The 27,203-nt window shown below is 42.8% G+C and overlaps 1 protein-coding gene across 6 annotated transcripts in view; it reads right to left on the reverse strand.

Annotated features, from left to right (window-relative positions):
- Positions 1-27,203, reverse strand: part of FREM1 (FRAS1 related extracellular matrix 1) — an 89,889-nt gene that overhangs the window by 34,768 nt on the left and 27,918 nt on the right. For 4 of the 6 annotated variants that reach the window (XM_035140801.2, XM_060269023.1, XM_035140804.2 and 1 more), the window contains 14 exons: positions 25,679-25,875; positions 23,504-23,594; positions 22,528-22,695; positions 21,461-21,669; positions 18,821-18,914; positions 17,619-17,871; positions 15,749-15,943; positions 13,240-13,425; positions 12,006-12,202; positions 8,853-9,078; positions 5,224-5,368; positions 4,153-4,294; positions 2,090-2,285; positions 961-1,225 (listed from right to left, as the gene is read on the reverse strand). In XM_035140801.2, the coding sequence (XP_034996692.2) occupies positions 961-1,225; positions 2,090-2,285; positions 4,153-4,294; positions 5,224-5,368; positions 8,853-9,078; positions 12,006-12,202; positions 13,240-13,425; positions 15,749-15,943; positions 17,619-17,871; positions 18,821-18,914; positions 21,461-21,669; positions 22,528-22,695; positions 23,504-23,594; positions 25,679-25,875 (2,564 nt within the window). Of the gene's footprint in view, positions 1-960; positions 1,226-2,089; positions 2,286-4,152; positions 4,295-5,223; positions 5,369-8,852; positions 9,079-12,005; positions 12,203-13,239; positions 13,426-15,748; positions 15,944-17,618; positions 17,872-18,820; positions 18,915-21,460; positions 21,670-22,527; positions 22,696-23,503; positions 23,595-25,678; positions 25,876-27,203 lie in introns of those variants that run through there. The other 2 variants (XM_060269024.1, XM_060269025.1) reach the window with 2 other exon arrangements.

Consider the following 27,203-nt stretch of genomic DNA (forward strand, 5'->3'; position numbering starts at 1 on the left):
TTGTCCATAGCTGCCAAGTCTCCCGTTTTCCCTGGGAAATCCCCGTTTTCCCAGCTGTTCCTAGCTGAAAAAACAGATTTTTTTTGTTCCCCCCCGTTTATTCTGGCGCGGCGGCCATTTTGGAACTGGGCGGAGCATGCTCAGAAGCGACTTTTGATGCTGCTCTGCCCAGTTCCAAAATGACTGCAGTGCGACTTCTGGCGCGGTGGCCATGTTGGAACTGGGCAAAGCAGCATCAAAAGTCACTTCTGAGGATGCTCCGGCCAGTTCCAAAATGGCGGCAGCGCTACTTCCGGTCTGCTATTTCTGGCCCGGTCCCTTATTTCTCTGACAGCAACTTGGCAGGTATGCATATTGTCAGAGACATGGTCGGCAGAGAGGAATCTGCAGAGGGGGAGGAAGGAAAACAGGAACTTGATTCTTTCACACAACAAAAGTGAGATAAGCCCTTCTTGCTCTGAATTGCTGCCTGTAAGTTTTCACACAGCAGCACAGAGATGAAGGAGCAGGAGGCAGGTGGTAGGAGGGGGTTGGATTCAACTCCAGAGGAGGAGGAATTGGCTGCACCTAAATCTCCAAGAAGTAGGCAGTGGAGCAAGGATTAGAACAAAGGAAGACCAGCAGGAAGCGGGGGTGGGCCTGGCGGAAGCCAGTCGAGTCAACTGACTCTGACAGTGAGGAATCAGTTGTGGGAAGCTTGGATTGCTGAAAGCCTGTTATTGCTAATAAACCTCAACTAGTGAAACTGCCAGCATTTCGCGTCTTGTGTGAGAAAAGTGCTAACCTGGCACATATGGGGGGGGCAGAAGTTCTTCACCCCACCTTAGATCAAACATGGATCTCTTTGCATGAAGATGTCATGCCGAAAAGGAGAATGCTGTACCACCTCCTGCCATGCATTTACTGTTCCTATTTGATGCTACTTTTATTAAGAAAAGCAATAGATTTTTCACTGCTTACCTGAACGTATCCCTTGGAGAAGCTGCCTTGCTATTGTGGACATAGCAGACGGCCTGGCCTGCCACATCCATTTGGCTGAAACTTGTAATGGCAACTCCAGGATAGCTGACATACTCAAGCTGTCCGTACTGAGGTGGGGAGGTTATCACATAGAGGATCTCCTCTGGCTTCTCAGTGCCATCGACTGCAAGGAGGATGTCCGTCATCAGGTAGCCTCTGTCGCCCTTCAACACAGTGAGGGGCTTTGTGAAAACTGCAATGTTTCCTATAGGACACATGGAACATAAATATTAACAATATCTTTTGGTTTAGATTCTTACTAGGCTTCTGCTGGTGGGAGTGCTCCTTGAATGGAATTCCCTTCACAAGATGTTTCCACTAGCAGAAAAGGAAGAATGTGACTTTTATGGAATAATCCTCCCCTTTGAAAAGTATTCTGAAGGGGTGCCCCCCCCCCGAATTCCGATGGAAATAGAAACAGGAGCATAAATTGCGGGTGTTCATTTATTTGCCCAATGACCAGAATGGAAATCAATCCACTGAATATGAAAGGTATTTGCTGCTATCAATATATAATTGATAACTCCCCACCCCAAAATGCAGTGCGTTTCCTGTGCATTGAAATGTATGGTGTAAACTAATAATTAATTATGTAAAATCCTGCTACCGTAGACAGTGAGATGAATAATGTAGTTTTTGTTAGAAGCTGAACTGCAGCAGAACAGAAACAGCACTGTTTGTGAAGAACATGGGTTGGAATTGGTGCCTTCTTACAAACCTTGTTTGTAATAAGTGTAAAGTTTGTACAAACTCCTTGTGATGAGCTCTACAGGATTAGATCACTGTGAATGTGTGAAGCTACCAAGGGCCTGCTTGGAGCTAAATTCATACATACCCAGTGCCATTTTTCTGGAAAAAGAGGTGCTGGAATTCATCATGAACGCCTCTCTTGTTCTCTTATAATGGCAATGGCGCTTGTCTGAGATCTGCTGGAATTGAGTTCTGGCTGAAAAAAAGCCCTGTACATACCCATATACAAGATCAAGTATGAACTGCTCCTTAGGGGGGAAAACAACAACAACACTAGGAGGAATCTTGCCTTACATGAAAAGATTAGATATAGATTTACCTTTTTCCAAGTCCTTGATGGTAATAGGGAAAGCCACCTCTGGGGATCTATTGTCTCCATCCCATAGATGAAACACAAAACTGTCCTGCTCCTTTGAGCCAATTGTTCCCGTGTGTATGTATCTCACAGAGTTCATGTCTATGTCATTCTGGGTGCACTTCATCCCATTTTGGAGTGTCACCCAGTCATGGCCTACCTACACAAAACAAAACAAAAAAAAACCCCTGTCACTAAACAAAAGAAATACCATTTTAGTGATCAACTGTGTGTAATACTAGTGACGAGACCTTATAAGCCAGAAGTCAGGGACCAACAGCACCTTGGCCTAATTTCATGTGAATAACAAGGAAGAAAAACGTTTTCTGCTGCTCCAGAGAAGCGGACACGGAGCAATGGATTCAAGCTACAAGAAAGAAGATTCCACCTAAAAATTAGGAAGAACTTCCTGACAGCAAGAGCTGTTCGGCAGTGGAATTTGCTGCCAAGGAGTGTGGTGGAGTCTCCTTCTTTGTAGATCTTTAAGCAGAGGCTTGATGGCCATATGCCAGGAATGCTTTGATGGTGTTTCCTGCTTGGCAGGGGGTTGGACTGGATGGCCCTTGTGGTCTCTTCCAACTCTATGATTCTATGATTCTATGAAAACAAAGGGGAAGGGATAGGTGTGCTGTCTACATTCGACTGTGGCCCTGCTCACTTTTGGCTCTAACCCTGCCTAGCATTGATTCCAGCCCCACCCAGTGCCACATAAATTGCCCTTGAGGGGAAGCAGGATAAAAGACTTTCTGCCCTTGTTTATAGCCGAGGAGTAGCCAACTTGTCTGGCTAGACTACAACTCCCATCAGCCAGCATGGCCAGTGTTCAAGGATGATGGAAGCTGTAGTCCACAATATCTGGAGCGCCCCTTACTGGCTATCCCTACTGTTGTCCTTAGCCATTGTAAAAAGGTAAAAAAAGGTAAAGGACCCCTGGGCAGTTAAGTCCAGTCAAAGGCAACTATGGGATGTGGTGCTCATCTTGCTTTCAGGCCGAGGGAGCCAGTGCTTGTCCACAGACAGCTTTCCGAGTCATGTGGCCAGCAGGACTAAACTGCTTCTGGTGCAACGGAACACTGTAATGGAAACCAGAGCGCACAGAAACACCGTTTACTTTCCCGCCACAGCGGTACCTATTTATCTATTTGCACTGGTGTGCTTTCGAACTGCTAGGTTGGCAGGAGCTGGGACAGAGCAACTAGAGCTCACCCCATTGTGGGGATTCGAATTGCCAACCTTCTGATCAGCAAACCCAAGGGGCTCAGTGGTTTAGACCACAGCGCCACCCGCCACATAGCCACTGTAAAAAGGTAAAGGTAAAGGGACCCCTGACCATTAGGTCCAGTCGTGACTGACTCTGGGTTTGCGGTGCTCATCTCACTCTATTGGCCGAGGGAGCTGGCGTACAGCTTCCAGGTCATGTGGCCAGCATGACTAAGCCGCTTCTGGCAAACCAGAGCAGCGCACGGAAATGCCGTTTACCTTCCCACCGGAGCGGTCCCTATTTATCTACTTGCACTTTGATGTGCTTTCGAACTGCTAGGTTGGCAGGAGCAGGGACAAAGCAACAGGAGCTCACCCCGTCGCGGGGATTCGAACTGCCGACCTTCTGATCGGCAAGCCCTAGGCTCTGTGGTTCAACCCACAGCGCCACCAACGTCCCACATAGCCACTGTAGCCTATGGCAATTATATAGTTCTGAAAATATAAGCAGGGGTACATATTTGGCACACACATAATTAGAAAGAACAAGAGCCCCGGTGCGAGTTCTTCACACTTCCTATGATCAACTTCCTCGGAAACAACTCTGCTGGCAGAAGTTCCACTGGTGTGAACAGAACATCCACTACTGGATTGTTCCAAGGATCAGAGTAGAAATTATCTTAGGCACTGCAGTGTGTTTCAAGCCATGAGAGACTATTAAGAAACAGGAGGATTACACTGATTCCTATTCTAACCCAAGAAGTCTGGGTTCTTCCTCTCCCCCAAGTAATACTTTGTTTGGTTTTTGTAGAAATACAAAAACTGACCTTGAGCTGAAGATGTCCATTTTCTGGGACACTCTCAAATAAATAATAAATTTGTTCCCTTGGGGTGTCTTTATCTTCAGCTGACAGAACAGCACTAGAAATAATTTGGGCTTCACCCATAGTCACCTCTATCTTACCCTTCCTGCAACAAACAAACAAACAAAGGACCCATCATGTTATTTGTTGAAAAGGAGGATAATTACAGAAATAATGAGAGGAAGAATCACTCAGAGAACACACACACCCCACACAGATTTCAAGCAAGCAAGGCACCATTCTGTTAATACAGATGAAGAATGAGGTCTTCAAGTACAGTGCTGAGATCCTGATTTATGGCCCAGCTCAAACAATGGCATGAGGAGTTAGGGATAGAGGAGAAATCCAATTGCATTGGAAGGTGAACCTACATAATTTGCCCTTTCCAAAGCAATACACAAACTGAAACACAGGCACCTTTCTAAATTTGCACTTCCCAAGTCAGGTGATGTGTAAAAATATATATGCATATACAGTATGCTTGAAATGCATATAATGAGGTTGCTTTGCCAAAAAGTTATATATTAGGCAAAAATTCCTATCCTGGGAGATATTTGCACTAAAATGGAAAATGGAAAAAACACAAATTTGTCTGGAAATGTGGAGAACTCAACTTAAGAGAGGAAAAATGAGAAACCGATAGAAACTGAAATTGTCAGAGTAACCCAGATAGAAAACTGAAGCAGAGAAAAGGTCTGTGCCAAAGTTTGGAATGACCACCAGAGGGTGCAAACATTGTAAACAGGTTGCCTTTGATTTGTATACAATATATGTATATGTGTGCATTCTTTTGTACATACAAGCTGCGTATCTCTGTTCGTAGGTACCTCTGATTCAGATTTGGCTACATTGCTCTCTCTGATCATAACAGAATGTCCTTCACAAAGGATTGTTTTTTGTGGAGCACTGTTGGCATTAGTCTGTGGTTATTTACAGGAGATGAGCTCTATTAATCACTAATTTGCTGTTGTGATCACTGCTGAATCACTTTGTCAGAACACATGCACCAAATTGGAACATGAACATGTGGCTTACTTGCTCAGCACTGGTTTCTCGTCATTAACTGGAATGACCTCTACCGAAATGGTTTTTGACACTTTATGTTTCCCATCTGATAGCTGGATTGTAAAGCCATCCGCTAGGCTGTCAGAGTCATCATGCATATACATCAGCCTCATTCCTGGAAGGTGGGATGAAGGGGATGATAACAAGAGAGAGGGAGAGGGGAGAAGGAGGGGGGGAAAAGAAAAATTAATCAGTTTCCCCTCAAAATCTCTTTCACATCATTTCCCACTGTTTCCATCCTGCTCCCCGCCCCCCACAAGTCTGCTGGTCACAGCCAGCTTGCTTCAACTAGCATGGGACAATCCTTGAATACAGCAGCTGTTCATTAATCCACCAGCACACCATTGACTCAAAAACACATATCGCGGCCTGCTCGACTAATAATGCTCCTTTGAAAACCATCTGCTTTTTCAGAGAGAGAGAGAGAGAGAGAGAGAGAGAGAGAGAGAGAGAGAGAGAGAGAGAGAGAGAGAGAGAGAGAGAGGAATGTGTCTGTTTTGTCATCCATCCATCCATCCCTGAGAAATTTTAAAAATGTTCACCTTCCCTTTTGAGTGCATATAGAAACCATAGTTCAACCATTCTAGTGTGATTTGATAAAAATGTTGGGAGGTGCCCCACTGTGGCTCTTCCCAGTTAGCCAATGCAGTATGGGAAGAAACCAAAGGGGTTCCCACACACCAAAAAGACTGTAGTCCAAACCACTGAGCCTCTTGGGCTTGCTGATCAGAAGGCAAGCTAGTGTAAGTAGATAAATAAATACTGCTCTGCCGGGAAGGTAAATGGTGTTTCCGTGCACTTTGGTTTCCGTCCCGTTGCTCCAGAAGTGGTTTAGTCATGCTGGCCACATGACCCAGAAAGCTGTCTGTGGACAGCCTGAAAGTGAGATGAGCGCCACACCCCATAGTTGCCTTTGAGTCCTTTACCTTTTTTTTTTATATGCCTTACCTGGGTGGAAGCTTTGTCAAACTCAGTGGGCCTTACTTTAGAACACAAGTTGTGAAGCTCAGGCACACAAACCTTTCTGAAGATGCAATGACTCGGGAGGGAGATTGGGGAGGGGGGCTGACATTGTGCATGACGCATGGACGTCAGATGCGATGCCATTGTGTGACAGCTTGCCTCCATGGCTGGTGGCTCGTCTGCCTCCTGCTCCTCCTGCCACTGCCATGGGCCGGGGGCTGCTTCCCCTCTGTGTTAAAAGGAGGAGGACGAGGACCCATCGTGTCCTTGGCGTCACACACAACGGTGTTGCATCTGGGCATCACGTTTGATTTAGTGATGTCCCATCCAATGCCCAGATGAACACTGTGACAGCTCAGCTAACAAATATTGGGGGGCTCAAAGGGGTTCAGCCTCTAGAAGTCAGTGCCCTGCCTCCCTTTCTGGTTCTTGTAACTCCCCAGCATGGTCTCTGCCCGCTTTCACCATGCCAAACATTATTTATAAATCGGGTCCTCCCTAACAAGAGGGCACGTGTTGCGGTGCGATCTGGCAACCAGACCCTGTGTTGTGGGTGGGAACATTTGGATGGCCACAACATCCTATTGGAGGTCCCTTGATGCTGGGTGCAATCTGACCAAAGGGATGCCAGCTAAAGTCCATCGAGGGACCTCTATTTAAGCCTATGCATGTGTCCCTGAGCTTCCTCTTTGGGGCTGTGCACCGGAACACCTGCCCTCCTCTCCCTATATTTAGGGCTTGCATTTGACCTTGCTATGCCGTCGTGTGTCACCTGTCATTGGGACAGGGGCACGGCAGGAATTTTCCCCACTTGGCTGATTGGCTGGTGCCATTTGGGTTTCACCTGCCACGTAGCAAATCGCCACAACATGTAAGGTTGTGGATAGGCTCTGGTTCAGGTGATAGGGGTGGCAGGATGCCTAGCCATCCCTATGTGTTGGGTATTCTGATAAAGGAATCCACGGACTCATGGTTGGTCTTCCCTGTGAGGGGTTGTGCCCTGAGCCTGAGTCCAGGGGACATCTGGGTGGAGGACTAGCAGGGCTCCTGCTTGCCACTGCTCCAGGTGTTTACCTGAGGCTGACCTATGGTTGCTACCAGGGTCAGCGCTACCTGCAAGGGTACAGGGAGCTAGTCGAACCAGAGCCTATGCAACCACTCATTTTATTGTAATCAATAAAGTTGTGGCCTAAATTCTGCCAAAAAGCAAGCCTAAAATTTGCGTCTTGTCTGAATTTATTTCGGGGGGTGATTAAAAGGTCTCCACATGCAAATCACTATCAGAATTAAACAGGCTCTGCTTTACAAAGAAATTCTGAAGCTTTGTTGAATGAAGATTTCATTGAGCAATCTTGGTCTTTTGACCCCCTTTCCTCGCGCCAGAACCAGAGGGCCTTCCTCTGCACAACCAACTCAGGCTGCATGTAGCAATTCTTTCATATCATTACAATGCATCAGGCACCTATTTTCCAAACTAACTCTCAGTATCTGCAGCCTTGCAAGAAAAGTCCCCCAGCTCCCCTGATCCGCTTGGTTGCAGAAAGACGTGAATGCCATTTACAGTGTAGTTTTAGGCATGTCTGCTGAAATGTGAGACCCACTGAGTTTGATGGCCATATTCCCACTGAATTTACTGTATTTTACTCTGAGTAAACATATGATCAAACTGTTTGCATATCTTAAACAGATTTGTAGCCTGATCCTATCAAGCATCCTTTATTCAGTAAAATAAAATAAAAAATCCTAGCAAATTAAATGGAACTTATTCCCATGCAAATATGCACAGTACTGTAGTTTAAGTATGATTTTCTCAGAGAGAGGCTGTGTTACACATTGCCAACTTAAAATACAGCTTTTCCTCAATTCGGATCAAAGCTGGTTTGGAGAAAAATGTATCAAAACACAACATTTTGTAAGAAATGACAGTATATATAGGAACTATATTAACTCAGGCATCCCCAAACTGCGGCCCTCCAGATGTTTTGGCCTACAACTCCCATGATCCCTAGCTAACAGGACCAGTGGGAAGATGGGAATTGAAATTCAAAACAGGGATGCCTGTATTAACTATACAGGTGAAACTCGAAAAATTAGAATATCGTTGAAAAGTGCATTTATTTCAGTAATACAACTTACTATTTTTTAATTTTTCTTTTAATTTTTACAAATGCTTTCTTTTGGAAATTCCACAGTAATAAAACAAATAGTTACAATAATACAAAAATAAGCACCGCTATTACATTTCATTAATTACATTCCATTTATAATTGACCCGCCTAACGAATTACAATTAAAATAAATAAAGGCTTGACATATCTTGCTTTGCATGTCATGCATCTATCTCATCTATTGGTTTCCCCTTTTAAGTTGTGTTACTGAAATAAATGCACTTTTTGACGATATTCAAATTTTCCGAGTTTCACCTGTATGTATAAGAAACATACATGGCTAACATGTGCACACAGCTTCTCAAACAGTGGGAGCACACTGGGTGCAGGGTTAATGTGTACACAACCATAGATATATAAAGGATAACCTTTGAACCAGGTGGAGAAATAAAACATGAATACTTCTTATTGTCCCACCATCTTGGCTGTAACTGTTCTGAAGGACAAACAGGCTAGAAGAGCATTTACCGTTTTTCAAAAGCTCCATGGAGAACTCCTGCACAGGAAGTTCGTGGCGCTGGTGGCCGTTGGTCACATGTTTATAGCGGATGATGTCATTGCCATGATTCCCATTAACAAGGAGGCCATGCTGGGGCTGCCGAAGGACGGTAAACATCAGGGGATCTTGAGGTACATCCAGATCAACCGCACTGATTACAGATGGATCCAGTTCTTTCATCTGGCCCTCCTGCACCTGAATGGTCAAAGGAAGACAAGTCAGAATTATTTTGCAGAATGAGGGAATAATAAGACATGGAATTTGTAAGCCTGCTGATGCTAATCTAGTCCGTTCCAATAAGCCATCACTGAATTTTGCTGGTGCTCAAAAGTCCACCTGATCTTAGGAAAAAGGGGTACTGTATCTCAAAGCATGCAAAAGGTCCCAGGCTCAATTCCTATCTTCTCCATGTAGGGCTGGGAGAGACCTCTGTCTGAAACCATGGAGAGTGGCTATCATTCATTGCAGACAATAGCAAACTAGTCTGCCTGGGCACATGTTCCTAACTCTACTGCCCAGCTTCAGCCAGTATTCCTCTAAAAATGCTGTGCAAACAAATGCAAATAAATGGTGGAACTGTAAGGTAGTAAAAGGATTTTCGGAAATGATATATAATGAGTTGAAAAGAATGTTTAAAATAACCTTTGTTAAAAAGCCTGAAGCCTTCTTTTTATGTGCTGAAATTCCAAAGGAGCAGAAAAGGCTATTTATGTATGCAACCACAGCTGTGTGGAGGTTATTTATCCAGAGATGGAAAGAAGATAAATTTTCTACCAGAGAGTTTTTTCATGGCAGATGAAGTTAATGGGCTATGCTGAAATGGCTAAAAAGACTGGAAGAGTCAGAAATCAGGAAGACCAATATTTTAATAAGGAATGGGGAAAATGTATAACTTATCATAAAGACCATTGTAAACAGTTAAAATCAGTAGGACTGGAATATCACTTGTAGTTTAAGGGTGAATTCTGGACATAATGGAAGAGGTAATGGGTTTGGATTATCATAAAAGAGGCAGGAGGAATTGATTAATAATAGGACCCACAAAGGGGAGGATGGAAGTCCAAGAGATTCATTGAAAACTTGTTTTTATTATTTATGTTTGTTATATTTCTGTAAAATTTTAAGTTGAAAAACCAAATAAATAATTTTTTTAAAAAAACAAATGCAAATAAAAACATTTGAAAGAAATCAAGAAAAAGAAGAAGAATAAACAACCCTGCCTTCGCAAAGAAAGAGAAGGAATTAGAAAGAGAGAAGCAAGCAAAGGAAAGATGTTCAGAGAGGAAACAGAACAAAGAATGTCATGAGAACTTATACAAGTATGTGCAGATGGAAGTGGTTAAGACTAGGAATGGATCTACACTCATGATTTATAATGTAAAGGAAGGTTTAAAGAATGGTTTTCATAATTTACATGGACCCATTGTGTTCTGACTTTAGCGTTCATAATGCATTATTAAAATGTGACACCAGAGGGTGCTGCAGAGCAACCAGCAGCGTTTTGACGGACGAAAGGTGGAATCTACACACATATAAAAAAACCGCTGTGGAAAATGCTTTTTAAAAAACGTTTTTTTAAAATTCATTGAATTTGCCATTGCTCACTGTCACCATCTAGTGTCACATTTTTACATTGCTGTTTGCAACATGTTTAGAATGTTTTATTTGCAGCTGTACAGCTGAGTCCCAACAAGAAAAATGCTTTAATTTACAAATATGACCTGTGACATTTTAGAACAATATATTAAAAAACCATTTTAAGAACGTTAAACAGGTCTGTGTAGATCTAGTCTGTGTCACACTGACATCTCACATTCAAAGCACATGACTCCCCCCAAAGAATCATGGGATTTGTAGTTTATTCCTCACAGAGCTCCAACAACCTTCATGAACTACAGTTGCCAGGATTCTTGGGGAGGGGGGGACCGGGGACCAAGGGATAGGAGATTGGGCAGCAAAAGGAAATGGGACAAACAGATAGAAAGGAGATGTTTGGGGACCAGGAGAGGTAGCAAGGAGCAGAAGAGCTAAGTGCTGGATGACGACTATGAAGAATGAGGAAGCTGGGTCTTGAACCAGAATAAATCCAGAGCAAGCTTGCAGCTTCCATTGGTGACGCTGTCTGGGGCTGAGGGAAGTTGGAGGCTTCCCATCCCTGGCGTAGAAGATAGAGAGGCAGATGTAGGTTGATGAGGACTGCAAGGAAACCAGAAGCTCAAATTAAGACATCTTGAATCGTGCATAGTGCACTGATTTACTTGGGGTTGACTGAATACACAGGCATAAAAGATGGTGTTCTCGGACTTCCGGCTCATTGCCACGGAAGATGGCTGAAATTCCATCGCCTCCATTTCGCACAGGCAATTAGAGGCTGAGATGGGAGTAATCAGCCTCCCAAACTCCTCCAGGGCCGGAGGAAATAGTCTCATCCGCAACACCTGGCCCCAAATCTGGAGGGAATAAGGGGCTGGGGGGCACTGGATGGAAAGCCCCTGCATGATTCTGGCACTCTCCAAAGCTGTCTCTGTGAGCAACAAGTCTCCATTTCTTAAGATGAAAAATTGGATTTAAATAATGGATATGCTTTGAGTGAAGAGGGAGTTTTGAAATGATATGAGATGATTAGGATTCCCTCCGATCTCGAAGCATGGGAAGTCAGCTTAATAATAATAATAATAATAATAATAATAATAATAATAATAATAATAATAATTTATAATTAGGCATAACATTGGGATTTGTTTGATTATTGGAAAATTTGTATAAATTTGGAATATACAATTTGGTTTGATTGGAATTTAAAAAATTTTTTTTTAAAAGATGGTGTTCCCAGAGGACGGTCTGAAGGCACATGAGGCCACCACCTTGCCGAAGCTAAGCAGCTCTTGATCTGATCAGCGCCCAAATAGCTGATCTCCTGGGAATCACATGATGGGCTTCATGATGGAAAAAAGGCAGGATATAAATGTAAGAAAATAAATAAATGGAATATGCTGTGAGGGTTGTGAGGGTAGGAAACAAAAGTAGGAGAGTTGTGAGGGTAGGAAACAAAAGTAAAGACCACGCTATGTTCTCTTTGACAAAGGAACAACCAGAGGGACACACTATATTTCAATCCTTACTGTAATATTCCTTGCTTCAAATTCCGGCACTTCATCATTTGTCGGGTTGATCAATACATAAAACGGCGTCTCCATCGAACGATGCTTCCCATCAGTGGCGTAAACCATAAACTGGTCTGTGTTTGGTTCTATTCTCCTGTGCCTGCTCTGGACATAGTTTATGTACTGACCCTTTATGTTTTTCAGCTGAAATGAGGCTAGATGAAAGAAATGCAAGTTTATACTGGATATGCAACTTCTTTTGTCCTCTTTGAAATAACTTTGCCATTCCCTAACGCGTACACTTGTTTGGGCTGCAGGTGTTTGTAGAAAAGAGGGGGGGATGCGCTCTGAAATGCTTCTGTGGCTGATATTTACACAAAATGTGTTCTGAGACCTAGGTATTTATTGGGGTGGAGCAAACCCCTCAAAACTTTGGGATAGTTTTAACATCCAGTGGCTGTGGGAAACCAACTAGAAGGGGCCCCCAATTCAGGGGGCCCCAGATTTTGTTTTTGTTTTGCCCCACTATTCAGCAGTAGTCCCAAACTCGCCAACAAAGCAGTTTACATGAAAACAGTAACTATAAATTAAAACTGCACAATAGGAAAGCAAAGGCGACTTATAATGAAAAAAGCATTTTGAAAAGGCAAGTTGAAACTTGCTTCAACATTGAGGATGGGATGGAATCCCCAACATACTTTAAGAAGAATAGAAGAGTTTGGATTTGATATCCCGCTTTATCACTACCCTAAGGAGTCTCAAAGCGGCTAACATTCTCCTTTCCCCTCCTCCCCCACAACAAACACTCTGTGAGGTGGGTGGGGCTGAGAGACTTCAGAGAAGTGTGACTAGTCCAAGGTCTCCCAGCAGCTGCATGTGGAGGAGCGGAGACGCGAACCCGGTTCCCCAAATTACGAGTCTACGCTCTTAACCACTACACCACACTGGCTCTCTCTCTTTAAGGCAGCAGATGGATTAAGAGGCCCAGGAGATGCTGTGCGGCCACAGAGAGAAATGTTGGGTGGCTTTCTCACTGAGACTTATTCAAATTAAAAAACTCCCCAGCAAGCTGCGTGGAAACCATGCTGCGCCCTGCGAGGGCGGGGGCGCCAGAGCGATCTCCGCCCCTCAGCGCCAGAGCGCCTGACCTGCTCGAGACTGCCCTGACCACAGGAAGGCAAAGTGGACTTCAGAGGTATTGGCCATGTGCCTAGATTTAAAAACAAGTTGCCCTTCCCTGTGGCACACATACCTATGCTTATTCCCACATTGCTTTTCTCAAAGCCAGGGGAAGGCAATATATTCTCTATGTATCCAAATTGGGGAGGAGAAGCTAAAACAAGCCGCAAGTCATCTGCTTTCGTGTCAGGATCAGCAGCAGACAAGTGGTCAATTGTAATGGCAGCCGAGGTGCCCTCATCCACAACAAACATGGCACCTGCAAAGAAATGATACAGTGAACTGTGTGACTTAAGGAGCCGGAATTGCAAAGCTCAAGAAATGCCTCAAATACAGTGGTACCTCTACTTACGAATAACTCTACTTACAAATGTTTCTACTTACAAATGGAGCTCTGTCCGCCATCTTGGATGCGGTTTAGATAGGATTGTAACTGGTGGCGCAAAACAGACGCAAAACATTGCTATCTGCTTGATAGCAATGTCTTGCATCTGTAGACCTTTTAACCACCACCAGAAATAAATTCAGACAAAACTCAATTTTTTTGGTTTGGTTTTTGGCAGAATTTAGGCCACAACTTTATTGATTACAATCAAGTGAGTGGTTGCATAGGCTCTGGTTCGACTAGCTCCCTGCACCCTTGCAGGGAGCACTGACCCAGGGCACACCATAGGTCAGCCTTGGGTGAAACACTCGGCACAGTGGAAAGTGGGGTCAAGCCAGTCCACCAGCCAGATGTCCCCCCTGGACTCCGGCTCAGGGCACAACCCCTCTCAGGGCTGACCAACAATGCGTCCCTGGATTCCTTTAACACATAGGGATGGCCAGACCGTTCTGCCACTCCTACAGATATTTAAATGAGGTTGCGCTTGTAGATTCCTAATTTTAAAATTGATTTTTAACATTGTATTTAATCTGCATTTTAATTGAATTGTTTCTTTTATGCCTGCTTTGCTATTCTTGTTGTTAGCCGCCCTGAGCCCAGTCTGGACTGGGAAGGGCAGGGTATAAATAAAATTATTATTATTATTATTATTATTATTATTATTATTATCATCACCTGAGCCAGAGCCTATCTGCAACCTTACAAGTTGTGACGATTTGCTACGCAGCAGGTGAAACCCGAATGGCACCAGACAATCAGCCAAGTGGGGAAAATTCCTACCATGCCCCTGTCCCAACAACAGACGATGCACGATGGCATAGCAAGGTCAAGTATGCAAGCCCTAAATATACGGAGAGGTGGGCGGGTGTTCCAATGCACTGGCCCAGAAGAGGAAGCTCAGGGACACATGCATGGGCTTAAATAGAGGTCCCTCAATAGAATTTAGCTGGCATCTCATTGGTCAGATTGCGCTCAGCATCGAGGGACCTCCAATAGGGTGTTGTGGCCATCCAAATGTTCCCACCCACAACACAGGGTTTGGTTGCCAGATCGCACCGCAACACATGCCCTCTAGTTAGGGAGGACCTGATTTCCAGTCATGCCGTACCAATGACTCTCCATCCTCACCAATTGAATGAGGAGGGAGAAAGGAGGAAAAAAACACACTTGCAAAACAATTCTGTTGATAAGCTGTTCAGTATGGTTTATGCAGTGCTCAAGATCGGTAGTTACCTCTGTTTGTCACAGCATTAATTGCCTGAGAGCTGTTATGAATTGCTCATAATGAACCATTTTTCATGCATCGGTGCTTAATTTCCCTGCTGGGACAATCCTTCATTTCCAGAACATTGCTTAGGTGATAGACCGCAAATCACAAAGTTACTCATACATACCTCATTGAAAAGCAGTGGACATGCACACATTACTGGCAAAATAGTTGCCTTTCCTATAACGCCACTCAGTTATAAAAAGCAAACAACTATTGAAATGGTCACAGAGAATCGATGCAGTGTCTGGTCTAGGCATGTAGGACTCATTTAGGTTATGTGATCCTGCCCCCCATGGAAATCCCTTACTTCAACATTTTTAAGCTAAGCATGCATGGAACAACTGTCTTAAAAGAAGGAAATCTTTCCAGAGATGGAAAGAAGATTATGTACCAATCAAGAAGGAGTGGCAGGTTAAATTAATGGACTATGCTGAAATGGCAAAACTTACTGGAGCAATAAGAAACCAAGATGAAAAAAAACTTTATTGAAGAATGGGGGGGAATTTATGGAATATTTGAAAAGTTATTGTATACATTTAAGTTCATTGGCAGGATTAATTTAAAACCAAGCAGTTAAAATTAATGTTAAAGGAAAAGTAGGGAATAACTAATTGGAATAATGAGGGAGATGCAATGCAGTGAGAAGAATTAAAAAATATAAGAAACCACAAAGGGGAAAAAAGTAAATATACATATGTATATTGGGGAAATATTGGATTTGTATGTTTGTAAAAAAGTTTTAAAAACTGAAAAACAATTTTTTTATATATAAAAAATATTTGTACAGTGGCTTGAAAACCTTAAGTGCTTTGGAAATAAGTTAGCATAGACAGTTTAGCATTGTCCTAACATGACCTGAACTGTAATCTTAAATTCTCAACATGCCAGCTGGGCATACAAAAAATAATAATTGTAAAGACATTTTACCAGTAACAATGGATGGTGGTTGGTTGTCTAAAGGAAATATTGTGATGTTAATATCATATACTGGAAAAGATTTATGGAGTGGAACAGGAGGAAAGGGAGATTCGTCATAACAACACTCATTTGTTGGGCCAATTTCATCATCCGAGACAACAAAGGTAAGGATATCAAATAAAGGGGTCAAGCCAATCTCTCCACCTGGGGAAAACAAAGAAAGAAACAACAAGAGATAAGAAAGGATATTTCTGCAATGCAAGACAAAAATATCTATGGGAAACATTTGTTTAAAATGCCGAGGTGCCATAGCTGCCAAGTCCTGGACGGAAAGATCCGGGATCAGCAGCGCGCGACACCGGAAGTTGCATGAACGCAACTTCCGGTGGTGCTTTGCACTTCTATGGGCACCAGAAAATGGCGGCGCCGGCGCCGGAAGTCGCTTCCACGCATGACCGGAAACACGTAAAAGCGACTTCCGGCGCCGGCGCCGCCATTTTCTGATGCCCATAGAAGGGCAAAGCGCCACCGGAAGTCGCGTCACGCAACTTCCGGTCATGCGCGGAAGCGACTTCTGGTGCCGGAGCCTCCATTTTCTGGTGCCCATAGAAGGGCAAAGCGGCACCAGAAAAATGGCCACCGGCAGAAGCCGATTTAAGGGAGAATATTGGGATTAAAAACTAAATGGGAGACCGCCGGGAAACGGTAGGAAAAAAGGGGTTTTCCCGGCGGAAACGGGATACTTGGCAGCTATGCGAGGTGCAAAATATTTTCAGCAATAGTCATGAGGAAGAAACTAGAAGAACGGGAGGAATTTCTAAAATTACTCTATTATGGTAACTTATTCCCTCATGGCTAAACTGTGGTGCTCCAGATTTTGTTGGACTCCAACTCCCATCCACCATGATCAACACGGCCAACAGTCAGGGAGATGGAAGTTGTAGTCAAGAAACAACTGGAAAGCCACAGGTTCCCCATCCTTGTCTTGTAAGGAACAATAACAAAGACATCCACATGGTTGTATAGAGATCTTTTCTGTATCATACAAATAATATAAAAAGGCTACCCCCAGGAAAAAAATGTTAATGATCTAGAAATCAATACATATGTCTATCACTTAAGAGATAATCCACATATAGGATTTATTCATGTTAAAGCAATTCTATGTTCATATTTCTCTATTTTCCCCAGTAACCATTTTGAAAACAATTGGCAGGGATTATGAACTCCTATTGCTTAAAACAGTAGGTATATTCCAATCTCTTTTACAGAAATAAATGAAACTAAGAAGCGCTTACAATTGGCTTGGCTATGGCCAGTATGTTTTTATTTTCAAGATATGAACCAAAATATTTTAACTTCCAAGGAACATCCATTATTATTCAATATGGGTTGGATCCAGAGATCAACATGCAGAAGTGGGCAGGTGGAAACTGATTTCCTCTATCTCCCTGCAAACTGCCCCCAGCAGCTCCCTTGAAAGTCTCTGCAAAATTACATACCATAATAACAAACAAAACAATACCACCCCCACCCCCACACAATGGAGCCACCTTTATCCTCAAGATAGGGTTGCAACAATCTATAGTCTCTCACAGCTTGGCCTTGATAGATAAAAGTTGTGATACGTCCAGAATTTTCCGGATACAGCCGGTATCTGGCCCTTGTAAACAGCGTATGGGCGAAAATTGGTAAAAAATGTCTGGGAAAATCTGGATGTTTGGCATCCCATGTCAGAAGTGTACATTTTGGCGAATTTCATTAAAAATAGCTCAAAAACTCTTTTTGAGATTTTGCAAAGAAAGCTCAACAACGTTGGCCAAACTTTTCGAAATATGGCAACCCTAAGATATATGATCAGAGCATTGCTCACGCTTACTTGTATGTTCGTATTCCACTGCTCCAGAAACGACATCTATTTGTGGAAAGCGATCCACCACAATCCCGTCTTTCTTCACAACTCCATATTTAGGATTTCGAGCGAGCATGAACATCAGCTGCATGTCTTCACTGTCTTCATCAGTAGCATAAAGGTTCTCCGAGGTGATGGCTACTGCTTGACCCTCTGGGCATTGGATGGAGGGAATGAGGTCAGGATTCATGACAGGAGGTTCATCATTTACTGGATTCACCTGGAAAAAAATATGCTTGAGAGCAAAACTCTGCTGGCCGTTCATTTCTGTGTGTAAGCATGGTTGTTTACAACCATATTCCATTGTATACATTTGGATATAACCCCATAAATGTACACTTAAAAATATATATAAATTTTGATGCAGCTATAAAAAAGATGCAGAGAAGCACATATCTTTCAGAATATCTAAATTTCTTGCTTGAACATATGTTCTCCAGAGCCAGCCCAATCCCCACACATTCTGGAAAACCCTGATGTCTCCCAGATCCCCGGCTGGGGATTGGGAAGGATAAACGCCCAATGCCTGAGCCAAGGTCTCCCTGCATCTGAAACTTAATAAAGTTGTGGCCAATTTTAATCCCATAGCATGTTGTCTTGAGTCATTATTCCGCTCAGGGGTCACCTGGGGTTGGGGGGACTCCGCCTGTCCATGCAAATAAAAGAGATGCTGGTACTACGTACCCTTGAGTAGCCCCGAAAAGAGCACTGAATGGACCTAAGTTAACCGTGCCCATTCATCTCCATGTGGCTACTCAGAGTATGAGCAACATTGACTACAGCATCCCAATGTATCCAACCTGATTTTTGACTTTTAATAAACTAGGGAGTTTTAGCAAAGAATGGTAGGGCTGAATATATACAAAACACAGCACAGTGTTTATTTGCAAGTGATTTCAAGTCCTTTAAGTATGAAACCTTCATTCGGTGATGCATTGCGTTTTTCAACATTTAATTCTGAGTGGATTCATCCCTGACAGTGCAGAAAAAACCTGAAAGGTGCAGGTATCTATTACAAGAATACCCATCAAACATGTATTACATTAGCCTCAAAAGTGAAGAAGGATCCCTATCTCGTCCAAGACCTCCCAGTTTCTAAAGTAACCACAAAGCCCCCTGAAAATTGTAATCTTCCAGAGAACTAATATTCTGATGAGTCTCACACTGACCTGAACTTGCAGAATGAACTCAAAGGAATTGATACCATCTGTAGCTGCAAGCAGGATAGGATCCAGCAGAACCTCAGAACCGTCGTGAAGATACCTGCGGGGATAAGATTCTGAACTCATTTCAAATGTTTGCATTGTTACCACTGCTGCCATCAGCACCACACACCTACCGTACTACAATGTGCAATGCACAAGAATTCACAGTCCTTGCCCAGAGATCTAACCATTTACATTAGTAGTTAAAGTAGTTAAAGATAGAGGTGAAAGGCAAAGAAAGGGGATGGGGTGTCAGATCTTAGGAAGGAACATAGAAAAAAGGCCAGTTTGGTGTAGTGGTTAAGAACGGTAGTTCGTGTCTCCGCTCCTCCACATGCAGCTGCTGGGTGACCTTGGGCTAGTCACACTTCTCTGAAGTCTCTCAGCCCCACTCACCTCACAGAGTGTTTGTTGTGGGGGAGGAGGAGAAAGGAGATTGTTAGCCGCTTTGAGACTCCTTCGGGTAGTGATAAAGCGGGATATCAAATCCAAACTCTTCTTCTTCTTATACTGAGGCAGAACATTGGTTCACCTAGTTCAGCACTGTTTACATTGAGTGACAGCAGTTCTTCAGGGTTTCAGACACCCCTAGTCCCAACTGGAGAAGCCAAAGATGGAACCTGAGCAGGGCCATCTTAAGCATGTCGGGCACCCTGACGCCATGGTGCAGAGATCGCTCCGGCGCTCCCGCCCCGTTTCTTGTCGCAGCTGGTGGGTGGCCGCCGCGCGTCGCCCCCCTGGCAGCCCGGCGCCCTGGCGCCCTGCGCCACCCAGCCTTCCCCTAGAGCCGGCCCTGAACCTGAGACCTTCTGCACGCAAACCACTCTCTCGAGTTCAGATGGACTTCCAAGCACCTGAAGCCACTGCCTGTAGGAGAAGCTGGGATACCAAGCAGTTGTTTTGTCTGCCAACCCTTGCCAGGCCAGAACCAGAGAAAAGCTTGCCTTTTGCCCAGTTGCCAAAAAGCCGGTTGACTGGAATAGATGAGATTAGCATTCATATGCTTGAGAATCCAATTTCTTACTACTTTATCATTCTGCAAAATGAATTAGGGTATTTATTTATTTCAATTTCCATACCACTTTATCTTTTTAATAAAAATCTCAAAGCGGTGTACAGCATATTAAATCAATATATGAATGAAACAATAGCCGGGTGATGTTCTTCTGGCCTCATAAGGAGCCTTTTCAGTAGGGCTGGTGAGTCTGGGCCTCACCCCCTTAGGCCAGGTGGAAAGGGCCTTGCAGGAAGCAGCCTTCATACTCACAGCCGGGCGATGTATTTATTTGCATATTTATAACCTGCCCTTTCATTTTTTAAAAAATAAATAAAATAAAAATCAAGGCAATATACAACGTATAAAAATAAAACTAGTAAAAAGCACCCACAAAACCGTAAATAATATTATTTCCAGTACTCTCCTCAGGGTATCAGCCAGGGGCCTTTCCCTGTCATACCTAGAAGAAGCCAGAGGTTGAAGTTATGGTCCACCTTTCTCTTCCTCCTTCACTGGAGTAGTTAGTAGTTGTACTGCTACCACCACAGGGATTAATTTAATGCTACACTAGGCATGCTTCACTTGCTTATTTACAAGGCTTACTTACTGCCCATTGTGTAACAGCAGCAGCAGCTATAAAGCTTCCCTCCCTCATTAAATTAGGTGGCTGAAAAAGGAATCAAGGAATGGGTATGAAATAATTTTTGAGTTTGGTTTTGTTACTGCTCACAGATTTAACAGGCTGAGAGTTCTCAGAGAATGTCACCCTACTAAGCCAGTATTTTTTTTTTTGCGAGTGGTGGTTTTTAATAATGAAGTACTTCTTTATGCGGCACATAGCTAAACACACTCTCACCGGAGGCAGTGATGCCCACCAACTTGGATCGCGTCGAAAAAAGGATTGGACAAACTCATGAAGGAAGAGGCTACTGGCCACAAGGTCCGAGTTCCACTTGCACTGTCAGAAGCAGCATGCTCCTGGACACCAGTTGCTTGGAATAAGGTGTGTGTGAGAGAGAGAGAGAGAGAGAGAGAAAGAGAGAAAGAGAGAAGAAAGACAGACAGACAGACAGACAGAAAGAAAGAAAGAAAGAAAGAAAGAAAGAAAGAGCGAGCGATTCCAACCTTTGATCCTCAATCTACAGGTGAATTGCTGGAGTCCATCAAAACATACATCACAGTCATTTGTTTCTGCTCTCAGTACCGTTTTGATTCATGGGCTGAATTAGTGGTTAAACCGCAGAGCCTAGGGCTTGCTGATCAGAAGGTCAGCGGTTCAAATCCCCGTGATGGGGTGAGCTCCCGTTGCTCGGTCCCAGCTCCTGCCCACCTAGCAGTTTGAAAGCACGCCAAAAGTGCAAGTAGATAAATAGGTACCGCTCCGGCGGGAAGGTAAACGGCATTTCCGTGTGCTGCTCTGGTTCGCCAGAAGCGGCTTTGTCATGCTGGCCACATGACCTGGAAGCTGTACACCAGCTCCCTCGGCCAATAACGCGAGATGAGCGCCACAACCCCAGAGTCGGTCATGACTGGACCTAATGGTCAGGGGTTCCTTTACCTTTACATCAAGAACAGCGTAGCCATATATATATTCAGCGCCTTCTTACCTGACTTTGGACATGTGCAGGTCTTCACAGGTGAGCCAGTCCCCCTGATTCATAGGAATCCCAGCCAGCTCAACAGCTCCGTGAAGAGGTGGAGTTAGCAGATGGATGCGGATGTTCTCCTGTTTGGTGTCCACATCTGAAATCAAAATGTGGCCCTCTGTAACGGTACATGACCCCCCTTCTTCTACTTTCAAGTTGTTTGTGAACACCTGGACAGAAGGAAAGGGACAAAAGTTCCAGTGTTCCTCTCAGAATATGCTTTTGTCGATCCTTTTACTTTGAGGTAATCTTTTTTTACCACATCACATCATTTTGCACAGCTGGAAAAGGGGAGATGATCTACCTACAGTATTTGCAGGACGGCCACAGTGCAAGCTTTATACAATTGTCGTTAAGTTAGGAATATGATTTTAGAAAAAGAAACTAGGATAACCAACTTACACACAAACACACAGATATTGGTTGCGCTTTGTGAAATTTGCCCATGATTGGCAACCTTTAAAGTTAGTGAGATCCCATAAATTTAAAGAAATATTATACAGTAGTATGATGAACTTGTGAGCAGAATTTGGGCTATGAGCAACAGAAATAATTCAATTATATTATTGTGGTTATGATCTGATAGATAGAAGGTGTGGCAGAAGGAGAGAAACAACAACTCCATGGAAAAAGAGGTGGGAAGTTGGAAAAATAAGAGAAAAGACAAAATTGTGTTTTGACTGCATGTGTTAAAAAATGTTGAAACAAAATGATACAATCTGCCCTGTTTTCACATTAATGAAAAGCTGCAAGCTTGGGAAACACATGTTTGTCCAAATAATGTGTGGTTTCTATTCTGAGACAGTAGGATGGAAAGCAAAACATAACTTTCTTAAATGTGTTTAGGGAAGACACTATCTAATGCTAAAAATATTATACTTTAATTTCATCATTCAAGAGCTGAAACAACAAAGGGGGGGGGGAATTCACAAGCCCAAACAACGGCTTCTTCTTCTTTAGCTAAGTTCAACCCTGAACAATGTTGAATCTCTTATTTTCTCCTGTTCCTGTTAGCATTACAGTCATACCTCTGGAGCTTGATTGTCTACTGGGACAATGGTAATGTTAAAACAGATCCCCTGCAAAGTGTTGCCATGTCGACTGCCGACTGAAAATGTGAACTGGATAGTCTGAGTCTCAGGGCCAATATCTTGCAACGGTGGCATGTAAGCAACTTTCATGTGGTTTACGGCATGCTAGGAGCAAAAACAAACAAACAAAATGTAAGGGATATATTCATCCCCCCATCCCCAAATCTAAACTTGCATTACTATCCATGGCATAGTATACCTTAGTTACAGGTAGGTAGCCGTGTTGGTCTGCCATAGTCAAAACAAAATAAAAAAATTCCTTCCAGTAGCACCTTAGAAATGAACTAAGTTTGTCATTGGTATCAGCTTTCATGTGCATGCACACTTCTTCACATGAAAGCTCATACCAATGACAAACGTAGTTGGTCTCTAAGGTGCTACTGGAAGGATTTTTTTTATAGTATACCTTGCAACTTCCATCAGCCACAGCCACTTTTGCCAATACCAAAGGATGGTGGGAACTATAGCTTAACAACATCTACAGGGCCACAGTGTGCTACTCCTGGTAAACATAAATGGTATAGTAATAAACTCCACTGGTTTTCTAACCTAGTGTAACCACCCTGAGACCTGAGGGTATATGGCGGTATACAAATTTTAACAACAACAACAACAACAAACAACAACAACAGTAAGATCTCATATACATTTGTACCTTGGAAGTCGAACGGAATCCGTTCCGGAAGTCTGTTTGACTTCCAAAACGTCCAAAAACCAAATTGTGGCTTCTGATTGGCTGTAGGAAGCTCCTGCAGCCAATCAGAAGCGGTGAAAACACCACCAGATGTTCGGGTTCCAAAAGAACATTCACAAACTGGAACAATCACGTCCGAGTTCCAGGGCGTTCGACAACCAAGGTACGACTGTATGAAGTGAGGCTACTGGGTGACAGGTTTTAACCTTGATAACTAACCTGTGTGAATGATATCAGTGAAGGAGTAATAGGATCCTTAATCAGTTTAGGAATGCTGTCAACCATAAACAATTTTCCAGCGTCCATGTGGCTGCACAGAAAGGTATTGTCATAATGCAGAACGCATATGCAGAATCATATAACTTTTTAAATAGCAAAAGAAGATACAAATGTACAACCCAAAACTGATTTCCCTCACCAGAAACAGTCATCATCTCCCCATTAGGGTTATATATTTTTTACCCCCCCAAAAAAAATCCACAACTATTTCCTGTATCATAAAGGGATGAACTTTTGCTTAGAAACACTGAAAAGGGGACCAATTCTTCTTAGTTGTGCAAAAAGGTCACCCCGAAATGCAAAGTTGGAATCACCATATATGTAACATTACTACTCAGTATTAGCACTTAAGAAACAACAAACTTTATGGAACAGTTTTGAACTTCTACAGCTGTCTGGAACTTCCTAAAACTGTTTTGAACTTTCTAGAAGAATCCAAATATTGGTCTCTATAGAAAGCTTTGTGGGCAAACAACTAAACTTAATTTTTAATATTTGTTTCAGTGGCAATATACAACGTCACAGAAGAACCTTGATTTATTCTAAGCAATAAGAAGTAATGCACAATGTTTGAAACATTGTACAAGCATTAGAAAATGTGCAAGCTCCATTTCCCCTGTATTATAATACATACTATGCATGTTACATAATACATTATAGAGTTGCATATACAAAAATCGATTTATTGATTTCGGGGTGACCTTTTTTCAAAATATTTGGAAGTGTAGTGCAATCTTTTGTTTTTAAGCAAAACTTCACCTAACTAAGCTACAGGAACATGAGGTTGCAAAAAAGTTATAATCCTACTCCCCATCTTTACTGTTTCAGAAAATTTTACAATGGATTCGGAAATCAAAGCAAGCAAAATATGAAATGCAATTAGGATGTGTATGCATGTAGCTTTTAACCTTAAATTCCTGTTATTTCATCCATCTATCAGTGCTATGTGAAGCCACACGGTCAAAACCTTGAATGGTGAACTGATTGTAAGGTTCATACTTTGCGGTCTATATCCAGTTGTTTGGACTGTGCTTGCTGCTTCAAAAAAGAACTGAGGAGTCGAATAGGAGACATTAATTCTCAGAAACTAGGGCTGCCATATATTTGGGATTTTCCTGATTTCCTTAGATTCGTCCGTCGGAAATAGCATCCGGGTGGGTTTTCCGAAAATCGGTACAAATGTCCAGGAAAACCCAGGCTTATGGAAATCCGTGTCAGAAGTGTTGGATTTTTTTGGCATAAAAATACAGTGGTACCTCGGTTTACAAACACAATTGGTTCCGGAAGTCTGTACAGGCATACCTCGGTTTTAGTACGCCTCGGTTTGAGTATTTTCAGTTTAAGTACTCCGCGGACCTGTCTGGAATGGATTAATCCACTTTCCATTACTTTCAGTGGGAAAGTTCGCTTCAGGTTAAAGTACGCTTCAGGTTAAGTACGGACTTCCGGAACCAATTAAACTCATACCTCGGGTTAAGTACGCTTCAGGTTGAGTACTCCGCGGACCCATCTGGAACAGATTAATCCACTTTCCATTACAGAGTTCTGGAACCAATTGTGTTTGTAAACCGAGGTACCACTGTACTTGACCTGTACTGTACTGTATCTTTTGGGGGGGGGGGTGTGTGGGTGCAGAAAAAGCTCAACAACTGTGGCCCAAAAAACAGCTCAACAATGTTTGTGTCAATATTTTCATTTATTTAAAAAAATGGCAACCCTACAGAACTGCACATTCACATCTTCTCTCAACGCAGATTTGAAATTTGGGGGGGGGGCAGTGTTTTGCTTTCTGCTGGTTCATTATCTTCTGACCGCTGCTGAGCTTCACCATATCAGTTTGTGTGCATTAATCGTTTTACATCTGTTCATAAATTAAGGATGGAAAATGACAGTGGTAGCTAGCAAGATCGAGACCAGCGTCATGAATGAACAAGAAGGGGAAATGGGATTTGGTCAGACTCCTTTGAAAATATTCTTAACTCCCCTATCCGAGGAACACAAATACAAATGCTAATTACTAATCACAGTTTTGCTAGGCCATCACCAGCTTTGCCATGCAACATCCTGAAAATGCACCCTTTTCTTATGAGAAGTAACCATTCACATAAGCCTTACTGGTGCACAGAAGAGAAGAATGGGGGAGAAGTTATAGTATAGATGATCTCCCTTTCCTGCGCTTCTGCGTCGATATAACTGAGATGTTTCTTTGTTAGGTGGGCGATCTCAGTTTCCTTGACAGTTAGACGGCGGCTCGTCCCTGAAACTTCTTTGGGAAGTTGGTCATCCACAGGAATTATGTGCACTCTGACTTCCTAGTGTAAGGATTTAGAAAACCATTATATAGTGGTGGTGTTCAGGACACCCAGGGCATTGGAAATATTGCAGCAAAAAGGCCATGGTGTTTAGACAGTGTTAGACAATAAGCACCTGGCACCTGCTAGAAGACATTACAAGACAGGAAAAGATACTAAAATATTCCCCAAGTGTCCTGTGGTTCAATATGTTTCTGTTAAAGTCACTATTTGAAAACTTTACAATGCATTTTCTCATGAGATCTTAAACTTGGGTTCTAGAATTGCCCATGACTGTTGTTTTTAAAGATGTGTACATACAAGTTCAATTGTTGAAACCAAGATAGACAGACAGACAGATATTACAAATAAACCCCAGCATTTTTTGTTATCCAGATTGTGTCTAATTTTTCACCATATTAAGGCAATTTCAGATTTTCTGTTTGCCTGCTATGCAATCCCTTCCCTGAACATTGATACATAGCCTTGAAATTTGTGAAGCACTTTAGTACTGTAATATAATGGGCTGAATCCTGCTTTAAGGGAAAGTAGACTATCACACTTTACAATACACTCCTATGTATGTTTACTTGGGAGTAAATCCCACAGTGAGCATGTTTAGGAGTGTGATTATAGATATATTTAATTGATTTGTTTAATTTGCAAAAAACTAACAAACTATGCTGCCAACATTAAGTGAAGCAATGAAAAGGTAAACCACCGTGAGGTGCAAATATTTAAATGTATAAACAACCTTCACATATACAAGGAGATTCAAAAATGTGTGCAAAGTCTCATACTCGAAGTCTTAAAAGTGCAATAAAGTCCGACAATAAAGTGCTATGATGTATCATGCGTTCTTATCTCTTCCCATACGTTCTTATCTCATCCGACGGGTCTGGACTCTTTCAAAGTTGAGCTGATGAATTCAGTCTTTGAGAATTGTGAACTTCGTTAGTCTTGTTAAGCCTTCACACATGAACCTTTGAAAGAGTCCGCACCCTGAGGAAACCATTCCTGTGAAACGGGCAAGAAGCTGGCCACCCGTCGGAGGAGATAAGAACATATGGGAAGAGATAAGAACGCATGATACATCATAGCACTTTATTGTCAGACTTTACTGGACTTTTAAGACTTCGAGTATGAGACTTTGCACACATTTTTGAATCTCCTTGTATATGTGAAGGTTGTTTATACATTTAAATATTTGCACCTCACGGTGGTTTACCTTTTCATTGTTTCGCCAACATCACCGCGGTTGTCTCTTTGTTGCTGCAACATTAAGTGAAGAGCATAAAAAGTCAACAATAAAATGGCATTCATAAAACACAGGTGTCATTGTGTTCTCC

The sequence above is a fragment of the Zootoca vivipara genome, chromosome 16, assembly GCF_963506605.1.
Source record: "Zootoca vivipara chromosome 16, rZooViv1.1, whole genome shotgun sequence".
Lineage (NCBI taxonomy): Eukaryota > Metazoa > Chordata > Lepidosauria > Squamata > Lacertidae > Zootoca > Zootoca vivipara.